Source organism: Rousettus aegyptiacus, unplaced genomic scaffold (genome assembly GCF_014176215.1).
Source record: "Rousettus aegyptiacus isolate mRouAeg1 unplaced genomic scaffold, mRouAeg1.p scaffold_m13_p_9, whole genome shotgun sequence".
NCBI classification, from domain to species: domain Eukaryota; kingdom Metazoa; phylum Chordata; class Mammalia; order Chiroptera; family Pteropodidae; genus Rousettus; species Rousettus aegyptiacus.
In genome coordinates, this window is record NW_023416312.1 from 99869594 (window position 1) to 99888823 (window position 19230).

The 19230-nt window shown below is 49.5% G+C and overlaps 2 protein-coding genes and 1 non-coding gene across 6 annotated transcripts in view; all 3 read left to right on the forward strand.

The window, feature by feature from the left end:
• Positions 1-3479, forward strand: part of ZNF185 (zinc finger protein 185 with LIM domain) — a 58718-nt gene extending 55239 nt beyond the window's left edge. For all 4 annotated transcript variants that reach the window (XM_036227065.1, XM_036227064.1, XM_036227066.1 and 1 more), the window contains 2 exons: positions 445-543; positions 1432-3479. In XM_036227065.1, the coding sequence (XP_036082958.1) occupies positions 445-543 (99 nt within the window). In that variant the 3' untranslated portion in view covers positions 1432-3479. The remainder of the gene's footprint in view (positions 1-444; positions 544-1431) is intronic.
• Positions 3480-8079: 4600 nt separating this feature from the next.
• On the forward strand, positions 8080-9953 carry LOC107507384. The gene is made up of 3 exons (XR_004952890.1): positions 8080-8168; positions 9156-9285; positions 9900-9953. It is a non-coding gene; the product is annotated as a PNMA family member 5 (transcript).
• Positions 9954-10134: 181 nt separating this feature from the next.
• PNMA5 (PNMA family member 5) lies at positions 10135-12379 on the forward strand. The gene has a single exon (XM_036227295.1). The coding sequence runs from the start codon at positions 10257-10259 to the stop codon at positions 11592-11594; it is 1338 nt and encodes a 445-aa protein (XP_036083188.1). The 5' UTR covers positions 10135-10256; the 3' UTR covers positions 11595-12379.
• The last annotated feature ends 6851 nt before the right edge of the window (positions 12380-19230 follow it).

Here is a 19230-nt window from a genome sequence, read left to right on the forward strand (position 1 = left end):
GAAACATAACACAGTAAGGCTTCACTTAATTTGGTTGATAACTTCAGCGACTTGAAGCACATTAACATTATATGGTTAAACCCATTTAAATGTGTAACGAAACTGATTTTACCACAGGCCAATCGATATAAATGAGACTTAAGTTCCCACAGCATCTCATCAATGTCATGACAAAACGTCGAACAAAATGACATTATTCGAGGACCTGCCGCCATGGATTTAGGGCTCAAACCCAGGCCTGATTCTGAAACCTGGGCTCCCAACCCCTATGCGGCCATCATGCCTACTAGTTTTTGTGTGGTTTCGTTTCATTGCTTCGTTTCCAATTTGGATTTCGCCTTTTTTCTGCCATTTTTTTTAAATTGTCTGCTTCTAAGCCCAGGGCGCGCCCTCTGCCCAGTGGCCTCGCTTGTATGTTGACCCCTGACTTGCTTTCTCTTTCAGTGTGGCATTTGCAACAAACTGATGGGCGAGCTCCTGGGTCAGATCTTCATCCACCGCGACACCATCCACTGCGGGAAGTGCTATGAGAAGCTCTTCTAGGTGAGCGCCAGCACCTGCGAGGCCAAGCAGCCAGGGTTGTTAAAGGGAACGAATGCGCCCTGGTCTCTCTCTGCGTCAACCCAGGACGCTGCTGGCTCTCTTAGCCTTTATGTTCACGGGGCCCTGTGCCCTCATTTCCCCGTGTCCTATGATACTTTGAAGTCTTACATGGAAAGAGCTTCCCCAGGGCCACTTGCAAGTTGCAGGGGTCACACACTCTTCCTCTCAAGAAGCGCCTTCCACGCTGTACCCCCAGTTGAGCCCGCTAGCTGCCCTGGCAGGCCGGCCGGGCCTATGTTCTTAGCCTCACTGGGGGACAAGGAAATAAAGACCTAGAAAGGAACAGGGTGTGGGGAGACACCTCGCTGGATGGCAGTCGGTACCTGAAACCCGGACTTCAGATTCAGGTCCAGGGCCCTCCGCTACAGCGCCTTGGACCGAATCAGATCAGAACCTAACAGCCAGAGTGTTTAGCGAAATGAGATACAGCTGGGGATCCCGCAGCCGGCAGGGGCCAGAATACGTAGGCACGTGTGGGAGAGGGTAGTGCCGTCCTGGGGCTGGCCCAGCCAGGAGGGGTTGCTTGGGACTGCGTTGTCGACACTGCCCAAAGACAGATTTGCATGTGACAAGCCGGCAGAATTGACCTGAGTGTCTGAGCTGCGTGAGGCCCAGTGCGCCAGATCCTGGCGGCCCCACTCTTAAGCAGCACCTCAGCCAGAAGCACAGAGCAGAATATGTCCCTCGAAGGCAGTGGGAGTGGGTCGCAGCCAAGCGCTCCGCCAGCTGCAAGCCTGTTCTGCCTTCTCCCCAGAAGGCTCACTGCTGCGACATGCGCTGGGTTGCATGCATACTTCCGGTCTCATGGCTTTTTCTATTTTCCTTTAGCTCCCTCAGACTGAGAAGAAGCTGATGACTCCTGGACGAGATTGGCCATCCCCAGTTGTCGCAAGTTGCTGGCTCCTTTTCCTCCACTTCCTCCCCCATTTGATCGCTTCGTGCTTTTTGCTTTTCTCATGTTGAATTTGCTGACATCGAGTAGTGTATCTTAATGATGCTACGGTAATTACTTGTGTGTGTAGCTTTTTACAGCTCAGAGAGCACTTACTTCAGGCTCAAGCAAAGAGGATTGAACAAGAATCCCATCTTTGCTCCCCAAAGGCATGTCGGCTTCCCGATGGCTTTAGGTGGCCTGGCGTGATAGGCAGGAACATTGCATTCAGTGTGTCCTGACTCGGGACAGAGAGCAAATCACATTCTGGTTCGTGAGTCCGAGGGTGCCTTTGGCACTTGACAGTGGAGGGAGACCCCTGAAACTTCTGAGGGGTCGGGGGGCCGAAGACTGTTGACGATCCCCGGCGGGTAAATCGCAGACAGTGAATGCTAGGAATTGGCATAGGCCAATGTTTAGTGTGTCTGTTTGTCATATATGCATTTTTGAACTTTCCATGTACTTTTAAAAGTAGTTAGTTGCTTTCGATTGAGTCATATAGCAGATTTTTATTACCTCCTCCTACCCACTTTTCAGTTCAGTTGAGGTTTTTTGTTTTGTTTTTCTTGCAGGCGCATATTAGAAAGTTTATACAATTTGGTTTAAATTCTATAGCATGTGATTCATAGGAGGCTACTGACCAAAGGGACATCTGTGTCCGAATCTGGATAGCTGATTAATACCTTTGCCTTCAATCCCCGATCCCTAAGTTTTCACAGAAATTTCCTAAAGTAGGCTTTAGAGCGTGTACACTCCAGGATTAAGAAGGGAGAAAAGCAGCTAACATTTTCCATAGCAGGCGTGATCACAGGGCAATGGCGTTGATCCTCGTACTAGCTCTCGGTCGAGGGCCTCCTGTCCCCGGGTTATAGATGAGGATATTGAGGCTCGGAGAGGTGCTTACTGCAGGATGCAGAACCATCACGGAAACGGCAGCCACAATCAATAGCCAGCACTGACTTAGTGCTAAGTGTGTGCCGAGCACTGTGCAGGCATTGCCGAATCCCACGCGATAACACCGCCCCCTTCCCTCTCCTCCCCTTGGCGTGAAAGCACTTCTGAACTGAGACGCTTTCCTCTGGGAAGAGATTGGATTCGGTGACCTTCCCAAAGAGGAGTTTGTCAACCCAGGGAAAGTTCCAGTGGGCTAGTCATGACCACAGAGCCTTCAGCGACCTCCTGTTTTCCAGTCCAGACTCTGGTCCACGCTAGTGGAACGTGGAAGTCCATCCGTGCGGTCAGCTGATGCTCTGCTCGGGTCCGACTGGGCTCATCCGCCTTTTGGACCAGCACCACTGCGTAAGCTCCTCTAGAGGAGGAACAACCTGAGAGTGTTTATTATGGAAAATGAGGGCCTCTTCTCCTGATTTAGTTAGAAAATGTCTACCCCTCCCGTTTCCGAGCCCTGTGCACACTGGCTGGTGGACTTGTTCTCGCCAAGTGATCCATCCGTTTGCACAGACGCGCATCAGATTTGCTCTGGAGGGCAGAGGTGGCACAGCATGCCATGTGCTTCCTGAAGTCTAGCCCGCAGCATGGGACTTGGCACATGGTACATACTGGCTACACATAGGTGCCGAAGGAATGGGTGAAGGGGAAAGGAGGGTCACTCCTTTGGGTGGGAGGTGCCATCCCTGAGGTGTGGTACAGGCCCAGTTGATAGAGTGCAGGATAAAGAGGTCCAAGATAGGCTGGCTTCCCCACCTTCAAGGGAGTTTTAGAACCGACATGCAAGATATTGACAGAAAGCTTGCAAGATCAAGATTGCTTTCAATCCCAAACAACCTCTTTCAATTCTAAAAAGGCACGGAAGTCTGCAGACTCTAGGAAGAGGGCTGGTCGCATTATACTTTTGCTTTTTAATTGCCTGATGTTTTTAATCATACTTGCTTAACCCACATTAATGTACACAATTATAATAAATATTAAGATATTACATTGTTAATATCAAGGTTTCCTTTTTTTTAAGTTAATGACTTGGTGTATTTGGTTGTGTGATTTCTTATTCTCTCCTATACCTGAAGCCGTTCTCTCTACACGAGCAAGTAAATAAGTGTCAAATCTAAAGAGAAAAAACAAAAAGCAAGATCTAGAAACTATGCATGCATAGGAAGTAGGAATTCTAGACTAGTCAGATCTTAAGAATATTCTTTTAGGTCCCTCCTCCCCTTCAATACCATTTCAGACAAGCGGCAGCCTAGTCCTTGTTGCACACTTAAAATGACTAGGAACGCAGTCCCTTACAAGCCCCTTTTGTCTGTGGACAGGCTCACCTGAGTTCTATTTCCCTTTAACTGTAGCCCACTGGTGATCTATCAACCTCTTACATGCCAGCCCCTAAAACAGATGAGATGCTTATCAGGGTCTCCCTTTGTCAGCTCTTCTCTCATTTAAATAGCCCTGGTCCATCAACTCTTTCTCATTCCTCCAGACGTGGACCGAGGCGAGGCCATTTCATCTTGCCCGTTCAGGCCAGTACCCCAGGCTGTCAGAATCCTGTTGAATTGTCGTTGTGTCTATCAAATGATCCATGCTTCCGAGTTTTATATCTGAAAATACAATTTGCATACCATCTACGTCTTGACCCAGCCCAGGGACACAAAGATTGATCAAGAAGTCAGTCCAAAGACAGAAGACAGAGAAATCACTACTGAGCAGGGACCTTGGGACCTAGTGTTCAATAGCTAACGAACTAGTGTCTCTCACCCCAGCCTCAGCCACTATCTTGGCTACATGAGTACATTTTGGAAAGGAAGATGAGATTTTACTATAAAAAACCAGCCATCACTCCTAACTAGGTGTTTCCAGGACTCCTGTTGGTGACAGTATGCCCAACCCCCTCCCAAAAAAATCCCTAAGAAACAAACCTACAACCCAAGAAAAACCTAAAAAAAACCCTAAAGAATAACAGTAGTGCTAGTTACTTTAAAAATTGTCAGGTCGTATCTGATTTTATGAGCATCATTCTCAAATATGACATTTCAGTCAAAGCCTTGGTTATATAACCAATGTTTGTAAGTACATCCTGTTAACAAGGAGAGCAACCTAGGCAAAGAGTTGTATTGCCATGAAAATTAATGCTCAAAAAGAATATCCACATTCTGGAGGGATCTGGCAGGGAGAAAAAGATAAATGTTTCATTTCTGCTTATAAAAGTAGAGTCTACTAAATTGTTACGAGTTATGTATAGCTTGAGAGACATGAGAAAAGCATTCTTTTCAGAAAAACAGAACATTTAACATCAGCAATACTTCAAACAAAACCCAGAACCATCCTTCATGACCTCCTTCAGTCCTATATAATTAATTCTTGTTCTGATAAGGCTTAGCAGGATCTCAAAGTTATTTCAGCAATGCCATTAGAAGCCTATGCCCCAGAGCACCCAGCATAGTCCTTTCCATAGGGGTCTGAGATAGTCCTTTTTTCTTGAAAATGAAGCATTCTGGCCTGTAGTTGTTTGCAAGCGCTTTCAGGGAAGATTCAGTGTAAACAAACAAACAGAACACTGTGCATGACTTAAATGCCCATGGTTAAATTTCTGATGAGAGTTCATTACAAAAATCATGCAATTGACAAATTGGGTGGTTTTCGCGGTGCGGAGCATTTTAAAAATGGCAATACTCTACTGTTTGTTATTTAATATCAGGGCAAAGCAGATCCAGGGCATATCCTGGACAGTGAGGGCACTGGCAAATCTCAAGGGACTTCATACAATTTCTAAAATATTTATATTAATAACATTTCGTCCACACAAATTTAACATAGTGAAGGTTAGGTATGTCTTCTGATTGACAAAGCCCTCCATGCAACTCAATATATCAACTGAACCTAATTGTTTTTACACATCTGTTTTTACAAGGTAAAAGGGACTTTCCAGGGTCCCTCAGAGAAGGTTGAGATCAGAAATATATAATTTAGGATTTGAATTTAGGAAGGCAAAATATCTAATTTGTCAGGTTTGAACCCCTGATTAACTAAGATCATGCATCAATGAGAAACTACTTGGCTTTCGATGTAACCGAAGTCACAAAATATTTTAAAAGTAAACATAGGAAGTAACGCAATTGTAAAGAACCTTAGTTCTTTCAAAAGTGAGAAGGCTTGGTTTTGAAGTAATAAAGACAAGATAAAATCAACGTAAAGCAAAGGAAATTATTCGAAGACACAGAATCTTTGCTTTTTGGGTTAGTCAAAAATCAAAGGAAAACCTTTTAGTACCTCTTATTAAGAGCAGACCAATAATTTTTTAAAATTTCCATTCTTAATAAAATCAAATTTAGTTTTGCATCAGCCCATTATTTGATATTACAGCTTATTTTAAAATATCTCGTAAATAAACCAATTGAAATTCAGGCAGCTCTGACCACAAGAAATAAAATTTCTGTGAACTTTCAATATTCATTCAGGTTTTGTCCTGTTAGCATAAAAAAAAAAGTCCAAACCTGTAGAGGATTTTCATAAAGAGTTTATTTCAGCCAAACTGACAACATACGCCAGGGAGCAAGATCTCAAATGCTCCAGAAAATAGCAGTTTTGAAGTTTCTTTTATGCATTTGGAGTTAAGGCTGGGAACATAAGCGGTTAATGACGGTGCGAATGAACAAGGCAGGGATCAGATTACAAGATAGCTAACGAGATTACATGCTCCCTTGAGGGTGCCTTTGCTTCTGAGGGGTCTGAAAAGAGGCATTTCAAAGGCGTGTTAACCTAGATACACAAGAACGATGGACAGGACTGGCTTAAAAAAAAAAAAAACTAAAGTTTTAGTTATAAGCCTGGGATGTGACCTGCCCAGGTAGGATTCACGATCAGATCACCCTGTGAGGATATTTTCCATAGAGGTCCTTATTTTTTCCACATTCCTACAGTTTTACCTTTGTCATTCTGGAAAGACCAGTCATTTTACTATTAGAAAAAATTACTTTTTCCTTAACAAAAAATATCCTGCATACCTTACATACTCGATTTAGTAAGTGAACTGTTAAGTTCCCAAAGATCTCGAAAACTTAAGGATGGCATACTACATATGAAACGTAATTACTGTCGACATAAAGTTCGGTCAGAGTAAGTTCACTTTAAAATATTACATATATACACATACACACAAAAACATACATATTAAGTAAATAAATCCTGGGGATGTGATGTACAGCACGGTGACTACAGTTTCTTAACCACTGTTTTCTAGAATCACAAGGTCAGAGCCCTTTGTGATGTCTTGAATACCTATAAATACCAGGCAGGTGAGTGGTGGCTTCCTGGGACCACAGTTATGGTGTTATGAGGGCCCTCAGGTAAAATGTCCCACCTGGGGTCTTTGACGCTCTGACGGCACCAGGTAAATCACCTTTTCTTGGCATGGGAAAGAGCTTGATTTAACAGACTCTTAAAAGTGTGTTCTGATCAAGGTCTCTGTTCCCCTTCTCAGACATAGCAAATATCAGCAGTTAAAGGCGAATGAGGTGATGCCTGCCCATATCTTGCTCTGTGACCTTTCATTAAAAATTTTGTTTCCTTTAAATATCTTTATTAAAGAAAAGCCTGTTCTTTCCTATCTCCAATAAAGCAAAAGAAAACTATTTTGCTACCCAAGGCCCACAAATGCTGGATCTGAAAAGAAATTAGACTTCAGCTTTGGCACTGAAAGCCTAGTAAGGGGTCTGCAGTATCAGAGTCGAGAAACGGGCTCACAGTCTCATCCGGTCCTCCTGGCTCGGCCCCGCATTTTTATCAAGACCTGCTGGGGACTTGTGCACACCTTCCATTGTGCTTGCTACCTGTGCCCCACCCACGACCATTTCTTAACAGTTTTCGGGTCCTGAGGGCCAGGCCCTAGGGTGAACATCCCAAATCTTCCTTGAGTGCAGGAAACCTACCGAAAATGGCAGGAAGCGGCTTGGGTACTCGGTGGGTAATACTTGATCATGAAGTCAAGAGAATAACGGGAGGATGGCATCCTTGATAGTTTTCTGCCTCTTGTTGAACTCTAAAAATTTTCATGTCCCTGTGAAATGCAGGGGGCAGATGTATTTTTGTCGTGGTCCCGTAGAACACAGCCCAAGAAAAAATAAATAGGGATCAGGACTTTTAAGTCAGAAGGACCCTCTGAGGCTTTACTTTTGCACTCGGCCCTGTGCTGACTTGCAATTTTCAAATGGCGGGGGGCGCCCACTGGTAACTGTTGCAATACAGCCGGGGTCCAACGAGAAAGAGACAGTGCAACGGGAACCGCAATGGCTCCTGGGCCTGGCGGACTGCATGGTGGGCCTGGTGTCCCGCGTGGCGGGCTGGCGGTCTCCTTGCAGCTAGCCTGAGGCTGGACGCAGTCCAGCTTGCAATGTACACTGCCCGTAGCTCTAGTTGGATGTCCCCCTTCCATGGTCAGGTGCATCAAGGACAAGGTCAAGGGCTGAGACAAGGGGCCCCCCTTCCCAGGGTGGGCCCCAGGCTGCGAGGGCGCATGCGCGAGCGGGCCGTGCGCAGTTCCGGGGAGGGGGCGGAGTTTCTCACCCGCCAACGTCTTCCCGCCTCGCGTGCTCTGCCCAGTCTGCATTGCGGCGGCGGTGCGGGAGTGTGGTGGTTGTGTTTCTCGGGTGCTCTGGCATTCGGGTCTTCCTTCAGGCCTCTCCAGCAGGTAAGGAGTGGGGCCCTGGGTACAGAGAACAACCCAAACCGTAGGACTTCCTCCCCAGTGACCCTTGCCATCTTTCTTGGCATCCCGGGGGTCCACGGCCGTAGGTGTCCGGTGGAAGGGGGATCCCACTAGATCAGATCTGGCACCCCGTGGGGTCTCCAGGCATATTTCCAGGCATAGTGATCAGCCTAGAAACCGCAGAGGGACCTGTTCCATGCCTAACCTTGCCCAGAACCTTTTCAGTCTGCACATCTAAAACAGGTGGCACCGGGCCTCTTTCCCCCGGAGAGAAAGTGGCTTTGGCCCTTCTCCTGGCCTCCGCCAACACCGACCAGACATATCCCAGCTCCAGAATGGGAGTTGTTTGCAGTAGGGCTGGGGGTTTTAGGTAGGTTTAGGGTGGGGAGCGTAGAACAATGAGAGAGGCTTGGGGATAGCCGTTGGGCTCAGATGGGGGAAGGGGTTGTGTGGGGGAAGGGCTTGCGTGGGGGAAGGGATTGCGCGCGGGCAGGGATCGCGTGGGGGAAGGGCTTGCGGGGGGGGCAGGGATTGAGCTGTGGATGAGGCTTGGCGTCGTGGGGGAGCAGGGCAGGGCTTCGGAGTGGTGGTGCATGAGTGACAGCGGCAAGATGTGGGGGCAGGGATTGCGCTGTGGGGGTGGAGCTTGGCATCATGGGTGGGATGGGGTGGGGCTTGGAGGCAGGGTTTGGACTTGGGTGGGGGCGTGGCTTAGTGAGGGGGCTTAGGTTAGAGGTGGAGCTGTGGGGGTGGGACTTGGCAGTGGGTGGGTGTGAGGGGGCGTGGACTTGAGGGTGGGGCAGTCTTAAAAGTAGGAGTTCTTCTCCAGCCCTGGACTCCGGGGAGCAGTTGCTTGTACCTCTGCACTGGGGACTTGCAGACAGCTCTGCAGACTTAGAGTTGGCACAGCTAGAGAAGTAGCACTTGGGGCAGAACCGTAACGAAGTATCTTTGCCTCGCCTTGGACAGGTCCAGTGGAGCAGTAACCCCCACCCGGGGGCCAGGAGCCGCCCGACGGGGCAGAGCTAGAGAGCCGGCTGAGTGTCGAGTGCAGGTGGAATCCCCGCCTTTGCACCACCAGAGGGCGCTACTCCGTGAGGTGAGTAACCGCGAGGTGGGCCTATGTTGGGAGGGGCTGCCTGCCGACGTGGGCAGACTGTCCCCTCAGGTCCCAACTGAGGGAGTTTTCTGGGTCACTTTTCTGACCCCGATTCTAGCTCCTACACAGTTTAAAATCATACGCTCTTGATTTTTCAGAACTTGATCTTTGCTGCCCACCCCCATCTCCCTGCCGTCTCCCTCCCCCAGCCCCTTGTTGCTAGGACACTTCATTTGTTGGAGGCCAGTGACATCACCTGTTGCTCCTCGAGGACCTTAACCACCACATGACACCCATCTGCGATAGAAAGCCCTGGTCCATGCTGTTCTCAGTCTCCATGGCAACACTGCAACTTGTCACACGCTCTCCACACCCGCCCGATTCATTGCATTGCACAGAGCTCCCGTCTTTCTCATCTGTCAGACATTTTCCAATAGAGAACTCTGTATCTCCCTCCTCCCGCCTTTGCCCTGGCAGAGAGGGTGCCAGGTGCCCTGGGGCCTGCACAGCCCTAAGCGGGGGAGTGGGACATTCTGTCCTCTCCTGCTTGGAGAGCTTTGTCAGTGTCCCCAGGCATCAGTTGCTACCTCCTGACACAGGCCTTTTCGCCACAGGCACCTGCAGCACGTAGCAGAGTCCTTGGACTTTGAGGAGGAAGCCACAGGAGGTCAGCAGGGAGGGGATGAAGGGGGGGGGACGTGAACTGGGGAGGCCCTTCTGCAGTCCACCAAGTGACTATGGGAGCCCGGGAAGCAGGCGCTGAATCCCTGCGAATGGGGATGGGAACGGAGGAGGGGCTTGTGGTGGGGGCGGGCAGTAATGGCGCCTTCACCCCGTTTGCTTTACAGGCTGTGGAAACCTAGGACGCTTCTGCCTCTGTACTTGGCAGTGGCTCAGAATTGACAGTCTCGGTCAAACGCTGAGCAGATCACGACCCCTAGTCTTAGATCAGTCCGTAGAGAGCGGCCACAATGAGTGCCTTGATGCTCTTAGAGGATTGGTGCAAGGGGATGGACCTGGACCTCAGGAAGGTCCTGCTGATCGTGGGGATCCCCGTGGAGTGTGATGAGGCTGAAATTCAAGAGACGGTGAAGGCCAGCCTGGAGGTCCTGTGCAACTACAGGATCCTGGGCAGGATGTTCCGAAGGGAAGACAACGCGAAGGCAGTGTTTATCGAATTGGCCGAAGTTGTCGATTTCACTGTGATTCCCAGTCAGATACCAGGAAGGGGAGGTGCCTGGGAGGTGGTGGTGCAGCCCCGGAACCCCGATGACGAATTCCTCACTAGGCTGAGCTACTTCCTGAAGGGCGAGGGCCGCAGGATGGTCGATGTGGCCCAAACCCTGGGGTACACTGCTGCCCCCGAGGGCCTGGAGCCAGGGGTTTTCCCCCAAGTCAAACCAATTGTTTTGCAGCCTCTGAAAGAGAGCATGTGGTACCGAAAACTCAAAGTGTTTTCAGGAAGCAGTTTCCCAGGCCCAGGCGAAGAGAGTTTTGAAGTCTGGCTGGAGCAGGTCACTGAGATCATGCAGGTATGGCAGGTGTCTGAGATAGAGAAGAGGCGCCGTTTGCTGGAGAGCCTGCGCGGGCCCGCCCTGTCCATCATACGGGTGCTCCGGGCGCACAATGACACTATGACTGTGGAGCAGTGCCTGGATGCCCTGAAGCAGATCTTTGGGAGCAAGGAGGACCATAGAACCGCGCAGCTGAAGTTCCTCCAGGCCTTTCAGTTGTCTAGAGAAAAAACCTCTGTTTTTCTGCTGCGCTTAGAGCCCCTGGTGCAGAAGGCTGTGCAGCACAGCCCAGTGTCGGTGCGAAGCACAGACCATATCCGCCTGAAGCACGTGCTCGCTCGGGCCAACCTGACCAGCACCCTCCGGGGCAAGCTGGAGATCCTGGATCAGCGTGGCTGTCCTCCCACTTTTCTGGAGTTAATTAAGCTCATTCGTGATGAAGAAGAGTGGGAGACCACTTTGGCATTGATGAGGGAGAAAGAGAGGAACGGAGGAAGGAGCCCCAGACCGTCCGGTAGACAGGGAGGAGTAGCAGAAGCCAATTTGCCCGTGCCCCAGGTCGTCACGCAGCCAGGGACATCTTGTGAGAGCAGCACCCAGACCACCCAGGAAGGGTTGGTCCCGAGTATAAAGCGCAGGCGACAGCCCTGCTGCAGTGCTGAGGAGGATGGCCACAATCAGATCACTTACGCTAAGATAGAAAACCAACCTCCAGTGATGGAGAACGCGCAGATTGTAGCACAAGTGTCGGGAAACGAGGCGGGGGCTGGGGCCATGAGCCACCCCAAGCCCTAGGAAGCAGGGGCTCAACAGATCCAGACACCCCATCCCCTGGAAGGCAGAAGAAAGGTTTTCGTGGAAGGAAGGGGAGGCCTACACAGAGAGCAGACGACTTGAGTGGGGAGGAGGAGCAGGGCGGCCAGGCCTGGGCCGGGCCCACTCTCCCTACAGAAGCTGAAAGGGTCTCTGCCCAGAAACGCAAAATCGGGTCGGGAAAAATCAAGACTCCGAAGACGGACCAGCGATGCAAACACAGGGCCACCGCACCTGGCGCAGGGCGTGCCCAGGCCACAAGCAGTCACACCGCCACGGCAGAAGAAGAAGGAGGTACAGCGGGGGGCTCTGGCCTCAGCCCCGTCGTCTGCCCACCCCCAGACACCCACGCTCTGGGCTCTGAGCTAAGAATGCAGACCGGCCCCTGGGCCCTGGAGGAGCCTTCCCCAGGGAACTTTTCACCAAGAGAAGCTGACATCGGTCCTGAAGAGCTGCAAGGCACAGAGATAGTGACCCCCCTCCGGAGGGGTGACCGCAGGGTCCAGCCCGTCTTCAGAATCGTCTACACTGCTCTTGGGGAGCCCCAAGAAGGAAGCACCGACGAGCCCCTGCGCCATTAAGGCCAGGAGACCCAAAGGCCCTGGAGCCCAGTGCCAGCCTGCAGGCAGTCTCCTCCCCCTGCGGCCTGGAAGGGCTCCGGGGGCCAGGAGAGTGAAGGCAGGCAGGGGTCGCTGGGTACTGGGGCTCGTGCCCCACAGCTGGTGTTAGGGGGCAGGGAAGCTTTTGTTCCAAAGCAGGAGGAGGAGGAGGATGGAAGATAAGGAGGTGGAGGTGCCGGAAGGTAACGAGGAGGAGGAGGAGGAGGAGGAGGAGGATGGAAGATGAGGAGGAGGAGGAGAGCAGGAGGAGGAAGAGGCGAAGGTTTTCGGGGTGGGGGCGGGTGGGTGGGGGGATTGTTGGGGGGTTTTGTTCTGCTTGTTCTTGTAGAGCCACTGGAGACCTGGAGAGAGCAGGCAGGAAGACTGGGACTGGCTTGTCGAACCACCGCTCCGCAGCTGCCAAGGCCAAGGTCAGCTCCGGCCCCAAACACTGCCAACGCGGGCAGTCGGCCTGGGAGCATCCTTGAGCGGCCTGTCCCCAGGTGTGCGTGCACCTGGCTGGCTGTCCCGGCCTCCCTAGCGGGGCAGCCCCTCTGGCCCGTGCTGGGAGCTCCACTGCCAGCCAGATCTCTGCTCGCTCTCATCCTTGTCGTGAGCTCGATTTCTGCTTTCTCAGTGTAGTTAGGCCAACCACTGCTTGTTCTTGTGGAGATGTGTGTTCTCTGAGCTGTCCCCCATCCCAGAGACCCCAAGCCCAGTCCCAGGAGATGCGGGAAGGATGGACGAGGCCGTGGCCGGCATTCACCCGTGGCCTCGGGAAGGAAGAACCGGACCAGGACTGAGAGAGACTGCCGGAGTCTCCACGGGGACTGTGCTCTGATGTGCCATCTTGTTGTTCCTTGTGACTCAGTTTCCTCGGCTCGGTGGAGTGTGCCCTGCTGTGTTTTTCAGCGTCCTGTGACTGTCCTGTGTGTGCCATAGGGCAGGGCCAGGCCCCAGCATGTTGGCCAGAGGGGGACGGGTGCCCTGCAGGGAGTGGACGTCACCAGCGTCCATCGTCCTGCACAGAACGATCGTGGGGCCCTCAGGGAGGGGGACTGTGGAGGAGGGGGAGGGGTGAGGTACAGGGGGCCTGAGGCACCCCGGCGGGGACCTCAGGCGGAGGGGGGCTGAGACCCCTTGGCTGTAGTGGCTGTCAGAATTTACTCTGCGTTGGCTTTGTTTCTTCATTGGTTTCAATAAATGTTTTTCTTCAATAAATTTCATTAAAGTTTCAGCTGGGTCTCGCCTCTGCTGTGGGAAATGGAGGGCGGGGTCTGCTGGGGCGGCGGCGGGGGCAACACTGGCCTGGGCCTCCGAGTCCACATTGGGCCATGGAGGGGTTAGAGTCCATAGGGCCGTGAGGGCCTCTTGTCTGGGAGTCGTGGGGACCGACAGTGGCTGCTTGCGTCCCCAGGGAACTTGGGGAGCTCCAGGAATCAGCGGGTTGGACACTGAAGAGAGAGGGTCAGCAGGCAGGACTGGAGGTCCTGGGATTCCTGGCCGGGGTGTGGGGGCCGGGGGTCCGAGTCAGTCCGGGGTGTCACGTGTGCGGTCCCAGAGAGCCGCCTCGCACGGGGCCCCAGCGTGAGGAAGCCATTCTGCCGTGAGCTCGGCGCAGCACTCCAGGGTCGGGTGGGGCGGGGTGTCAGCCCCCCGGGCCCGTCGACAAGTGGCCCTCTGTGGTGTAGCCGCTGAGACATTTGGGGGCCTGGGGGCGTGCGGGCTGAAGAGAAGGGGGTCCGTGTGAGAGGCTGCACGTGCGCGTTGGGCTGCGTATTGGTGCGGTTTGGGTCCTGGGACTGAGGATTCAGCAGCCGCGTTCCCACCCCTCCCATGGAGCGAAGACTCGAGGGAGGCCTCACCCCGGCCCCGGGAATCAGCCGTCCTTCTCCTCCTCCTCCCGGGGCCGGCTCAGAAAAGAGGTCCGTGGCCCAGCGCGGGGCTTCTGGAGGCCGCTCCTCTCAGCCTTGTGTCCTGTCCGTAACAGCCCCTCTCCGCCACGGCGGTATTTAGGAAGATGGTGGGCAGCTCCCTCCCTGTCGCCTCCTTTGTCCTTTGCCTGTTCTGCAGGCCCCTGACAGGAACCGAAATGGCCAGGTTCGAGGCCCAGCTGCTGGTCAGCCAGTTCCCCGGGCCTGGCAGACAGGCACAGTTCCCTTGGTGATTTGCACCCCACATTCCTCAGCCAAGCTTTGCCTATGTCTGGGAGCCCGCTCAGCCCATGAGCTTTTTCCTACCCAAAGTCCCTGTCATTTGGGGGTCCCTTCTCAAGGCCACCATCCCCTTCTAGGCTCCACCCCTCCTTCTGGAGCCTGGAGCAGGGCCTGCGTCCCAAGCCGCTGTCTCTACAGAGTCCTTCTTGAGTACTTTGGCTGCCTTGTTCTTCCCCCAGTTAAACTTCCCTTGAGTCCACTGCGACCCTGGAAAAGAGAAGGTTAAGGAATCCTCCATCCTTGTGTATCCTGAATAATGATTTATTGCAAAGAAGTACTGTTAAGGGCTGAACTGCATCCTTATCAAAATCCGTATTTTGAAGTCCGAACCCCCGGCACCTCAGAACGTGACTGATTTGGAGACAGGGTCTTTACAGAGATAATTAAGGTAAAGCTAGGTCGTTAGTGAGCCCTACACCAATATGAATGGCGTCCTCATGAAGGGAACATTTGGGCACACAGACATTAAGGAAAGATGACATGAAGAGACAAAGGGGGAGAGGACCATATCTTGGTGTTGGACTTCTGGCCTGCAAACTTAGGAGACAATGCATTTCCATTGTTTGACCCACCTAGTGCGTGGTACCTTGCCCGTGCAAATCCATATAACCCCAGTCCCCATATGACTCCGGGAAGCCTCTCTTGCTTACCTACGACAAGGCCAGACAAAGATGCTCCAAATTCCTCATCCTCATTTCCCAAAGCAGGAGTCCCCAACCTTTCTGGCACTAGGGACCAGCACTCCTATGGGAATCTAGTGCCTGATGATCTGAGGTGGAGCTGAGGTGGTGATGCTGGCGCTTGGGGAGCAGCTGCAAATCCAGATGAAGCTTCGCTCACTGGCCAGCCTCTCACTTTCTGCTGTGTGGCCCAGTTCCTAACATGCCATGGATGGGTACTGGGCCGTGGCCCGGGGGTTGGGGACCCCTGTCCTAGATGATTATCTGAACTGCTCATTCCACTAATCAATGGGAACAGGATGCTTGTTAACCAAGTTTACTTTAGCCCCTCTCCTCCCTGCAGACCCCTGAACTTGGCCGACCTTCAGCCTGAGCCAGCAGACAAGCTGGCCTCAGGTAAAACCGTTTCTGATTTACTATGCCAGCATCCTCACTACTCCATCGAAAAGAAAATCTTTCATTGCTTAAATGTTGAGATGCTTGCAGACTCTATGGTCCTCATGTTCCCCCTATTCCAATAGTCCTTTTGAGTAAAGTCTCTATCAAGTCAGGATCTCTTTTAATTTGACCAGCCGTTGGACCCCTGTCCTTACCCAGGTGTTCGTATTGGCTTCTTGGACCCTTTGTGTCCTTTCCTGGCTGGAGAAATCAGAATCCACAGTGGCTAGTCATACCTCTTCATCTATTCCAGTGACTGGATAGTTGTCCCTTGTGACATGGTAGTAAGAAGTTACTTTTATTCTTTCTGGTGAAGAGGCATTTTTTGCCTCTTCTGTGAGGCCTCTTCTGTTTTTTCTATATAACTCCAGAAATCACATGGGTGAGGGAAGGGTTCCCTGGAGGCTGAGAGGGGCTTCCTCTGGATTTCTGATCCCAGAAGTTGCGGAGGGGGCTTGAGGGAAGGGGGAGGTGCTTCGAATCCAGAAGCTGCATAGGAGGTGCCATTGGCTCCCCCATCTGGGTGATTTGAGGGGGGTTCTCTTGACTTTCTGACCCCAGAGATCAACATGGAGGGTCCTTAGGCTTCTGAACTAGGGGACTGTGTGGAGTGTCTCCTTGGCCCTCAGATCCAGAATGTGGGAACTTAAAACAAGCAAGACTATTTCCTGGTCCTTTTAAAAGTTTTTTTTCCTCTCTTTGGTTTAACTATCTATTATTCCCATGGATAATTTACTCTATTGGGCGCCTCTTTGTCTTTCCTGCTCACTACATGCTTTGGTATTACAGAACTAATTCAGCTTGATATCTCCAAAACTGGAAAAATTTCACCAAAGGCTATTTAGAACTTCAGTGACCTCTTTGGAAAACTTGGGGTCTCCCCGAATTGGCTCATCTAAAATTTCTCTCTTCCCATCATCCCTGGTCCTCCTGTCTCCTTTTTACCACCTTAGACCTTCCCTTCGGGTCCCCTAAACCCTTTTCTCTGTTCTCCTCTACACCCCTACATCCCTCATCCTATCCACCCCTGCCAGACCTTTCCCTCCAACCTCAGCCCCTCGACTGCCTATAGTCACTAGATATTTAGGTCCCTTCCCCCTTTGGGGGCTCTCCGGGAACTCAGGAAGCCCAAAGCAACCACCTGAGGCTGAAAAATCTAATTGAAAGCACTCTGGATATTTTGTTTACTCAGATAGCTTTGGAGCTATCTGGGTAAATAGTTTCCAATTTTTTTTTTGGTAACTTACAACCTTAGACTTACGGTAAACCGAAATAAGTAATAGATATTCTTTAAATATCTACATCATTTCTCAGTAAGATAACATGTTGAAACATTAATTACTAGGCATAAGTTTAAATTTACACACATTTTTCTTTTTTTACATAGTACAGAGAGGCTAAATATATTTCGATCTGTTAATAAACATGTTCTTTTTTGGCACCCCGATGACCGCTTCATGTCTCTCTGTCCCTCAGCCCAAATTTAGTCCATGGCCTCCATAAGATTTACACATCAGAGATAAAAAGTCTCAAAAAAGTCTCCTCTACAAATATCGGCGGCATGCTTTAGCCCTCATTGAACGACTAACCATAACTTGTTCCAATTACCATAGACATAATCCTGGTAAAAATGTAAAGGTAAGGCAAAGAACGGAGCCAACGTTTTAAAAATATGAAACAGTAAGTTTGCATCTCTGTGTGCATACCTGACTCACACTAAACATTGTAGAATTAAAGCCACCAGACCTCTATTTACATTCATTTTTGTGTTTATGTGCGTATATAGTTTCCTATCTCCAGATTGTATTACCAAATTCACATCTAAAATCCGTTAAAGGAGCCCTCATTTAATTGGCTTTGAGATAATTAAGTGCTTATATAAATTAAATATTCTTAAAACTCCTAGGAATGTTTTCACAATTCAAGTTCCGGGATTAAGTGAATGTTATGGTAAATAAATGCTTAATATCATTGGCTTAATAAAACCAGCTCTGTCTCTCAGTTATCGGCATTAAGCATATGCAAGCATTCATTTTTGTTTTCCCTAGGGATGTTCTTCCTAAACTGATAAGGTTTATCGGTCAAATAAATTAATATTAAATTTACTAGATATTTTAAATTACAAAAACAATAAACCTGAATTTATTCAAATTGAGTCATTTTTCTGACAACCTCAACAATAATTGTGTGTTATGATATATTTGGTTAAAAATAGTTTCCAATTTTTTTGGTAACTTACAACCTTAGACTTACAGTAAACTGAAATAAGTAATAGATATCCTTTAAATATCTAGATCATTTCTCAGTAAGATAAAATGTTGAAACATTAATTACTAGGCATAAGTTTAAACTTACATACATTTTTCTTCTTTTTACATAGTACAGAGAGGCTAAATATATTTCAATCTGTTAATAAACGCGTTCTTTTTTGGCACACTGAGAAATTGTAAGGAAGTATATACCTATAAATATTATCAAATGTATTTTAATCTTTGCTAGTCTATCACAAAATACTGTGTATGACAGACAGTTCAAAATGATCTACCTCCTAGTTTTCTCTGTAAAGTAAAAGTTACTGCTGGTTAAAAGTTATAATCGCTATGTATAAATGAAACTACTAGCAGCAAAAATTTTGAAAATCAGCTGAAACTTTTCCTGTCAACTCCCAAGTGGTCATTTCTTCTTGCTTTCCCAGAATCTTTCCTTAAAAGATTCTGCTCATCTTTTCTTAAAAGATTCTGCTCATCTTTTCTTGCTCTTCATTACCCTATAAAAGAAAAGCCTTTTTCTGTTTGATTTTGAGATGCTTGCAGACTTCTGAGATCAGAGCATTCCTCCTTTCAAATGAAAGCCTCTCCCTAAGTCCAGATTTGTTTTTACTTGACGTAACCAAGGTTTTTACTGGAATGTTTGATAACGATGTGCATAGAACCATACGTGACCAGACACATTTCATAAGGAGTTAAGGTTGGCTCGATGAAGCCCATACTAACTTACAAAGCTCTCTTGGGAAAACTAGCCTGATAACTGACTCCATGGTTTCCAGCTTTACAAATGGATAAGAAATGTCACTTCCTGGAAGGCCCAGGAAATTTAGGATATTTTTGGAACCTCAAGAAGAGTGGTCTCACCCAAATCTGTAGGTATTGCAGGTGAAGATGTTGTGGCCGCCAGCCCCCGAAAGACACATGGACCACCAGAACTCAGTGAGTGAGTTATAGGAAACACTCTTTATTCAGCCAGCTGGGTCTGCCAGGGGTACGCAGACCCCAAATTAAGCAGCCCCGAAATGTAGAGGTACAGGGTTTTTAAGCCCCAAATCCCATTCTTCATTCTGTCTAAACACAAAGGGCTATCTTTCTTCTGTTCACTACCTGTCAACTCACAGGTCAGGTGCGTAAGCGGGGGTACAGAAGCAGAAAGCTCGTTTAGAATGTCATATTCCTATGGGTGACAGCCTATGTTCCCATGGACATAGCCATGTTCTCATGGACACAGCCAAGCAGTAATTTTCCTGCAAATAATAAATTTCTAGCAGTCATTTTTCAGCCATTACATTCCCCACTGGCCTTAGCAGACAATCAAATCTTTGATTTTTCATACAGAATTTGCTTATAGCCTCTATTCTGTAGTACTAAAAGTCTAATAGAATTAACTCTTTTCCTTATATATACAAACAAGAAAT

Bases quoted from the DNA above. Each gene is read 5' to 3' on its own strand.
- PNMA5 (XM_036227295.1), top strand. From the start codon at position 10,257: ATGAGTGCCTTGATGCTCTTAGAGGATTGGTGCAAGGGGATGGACCTG.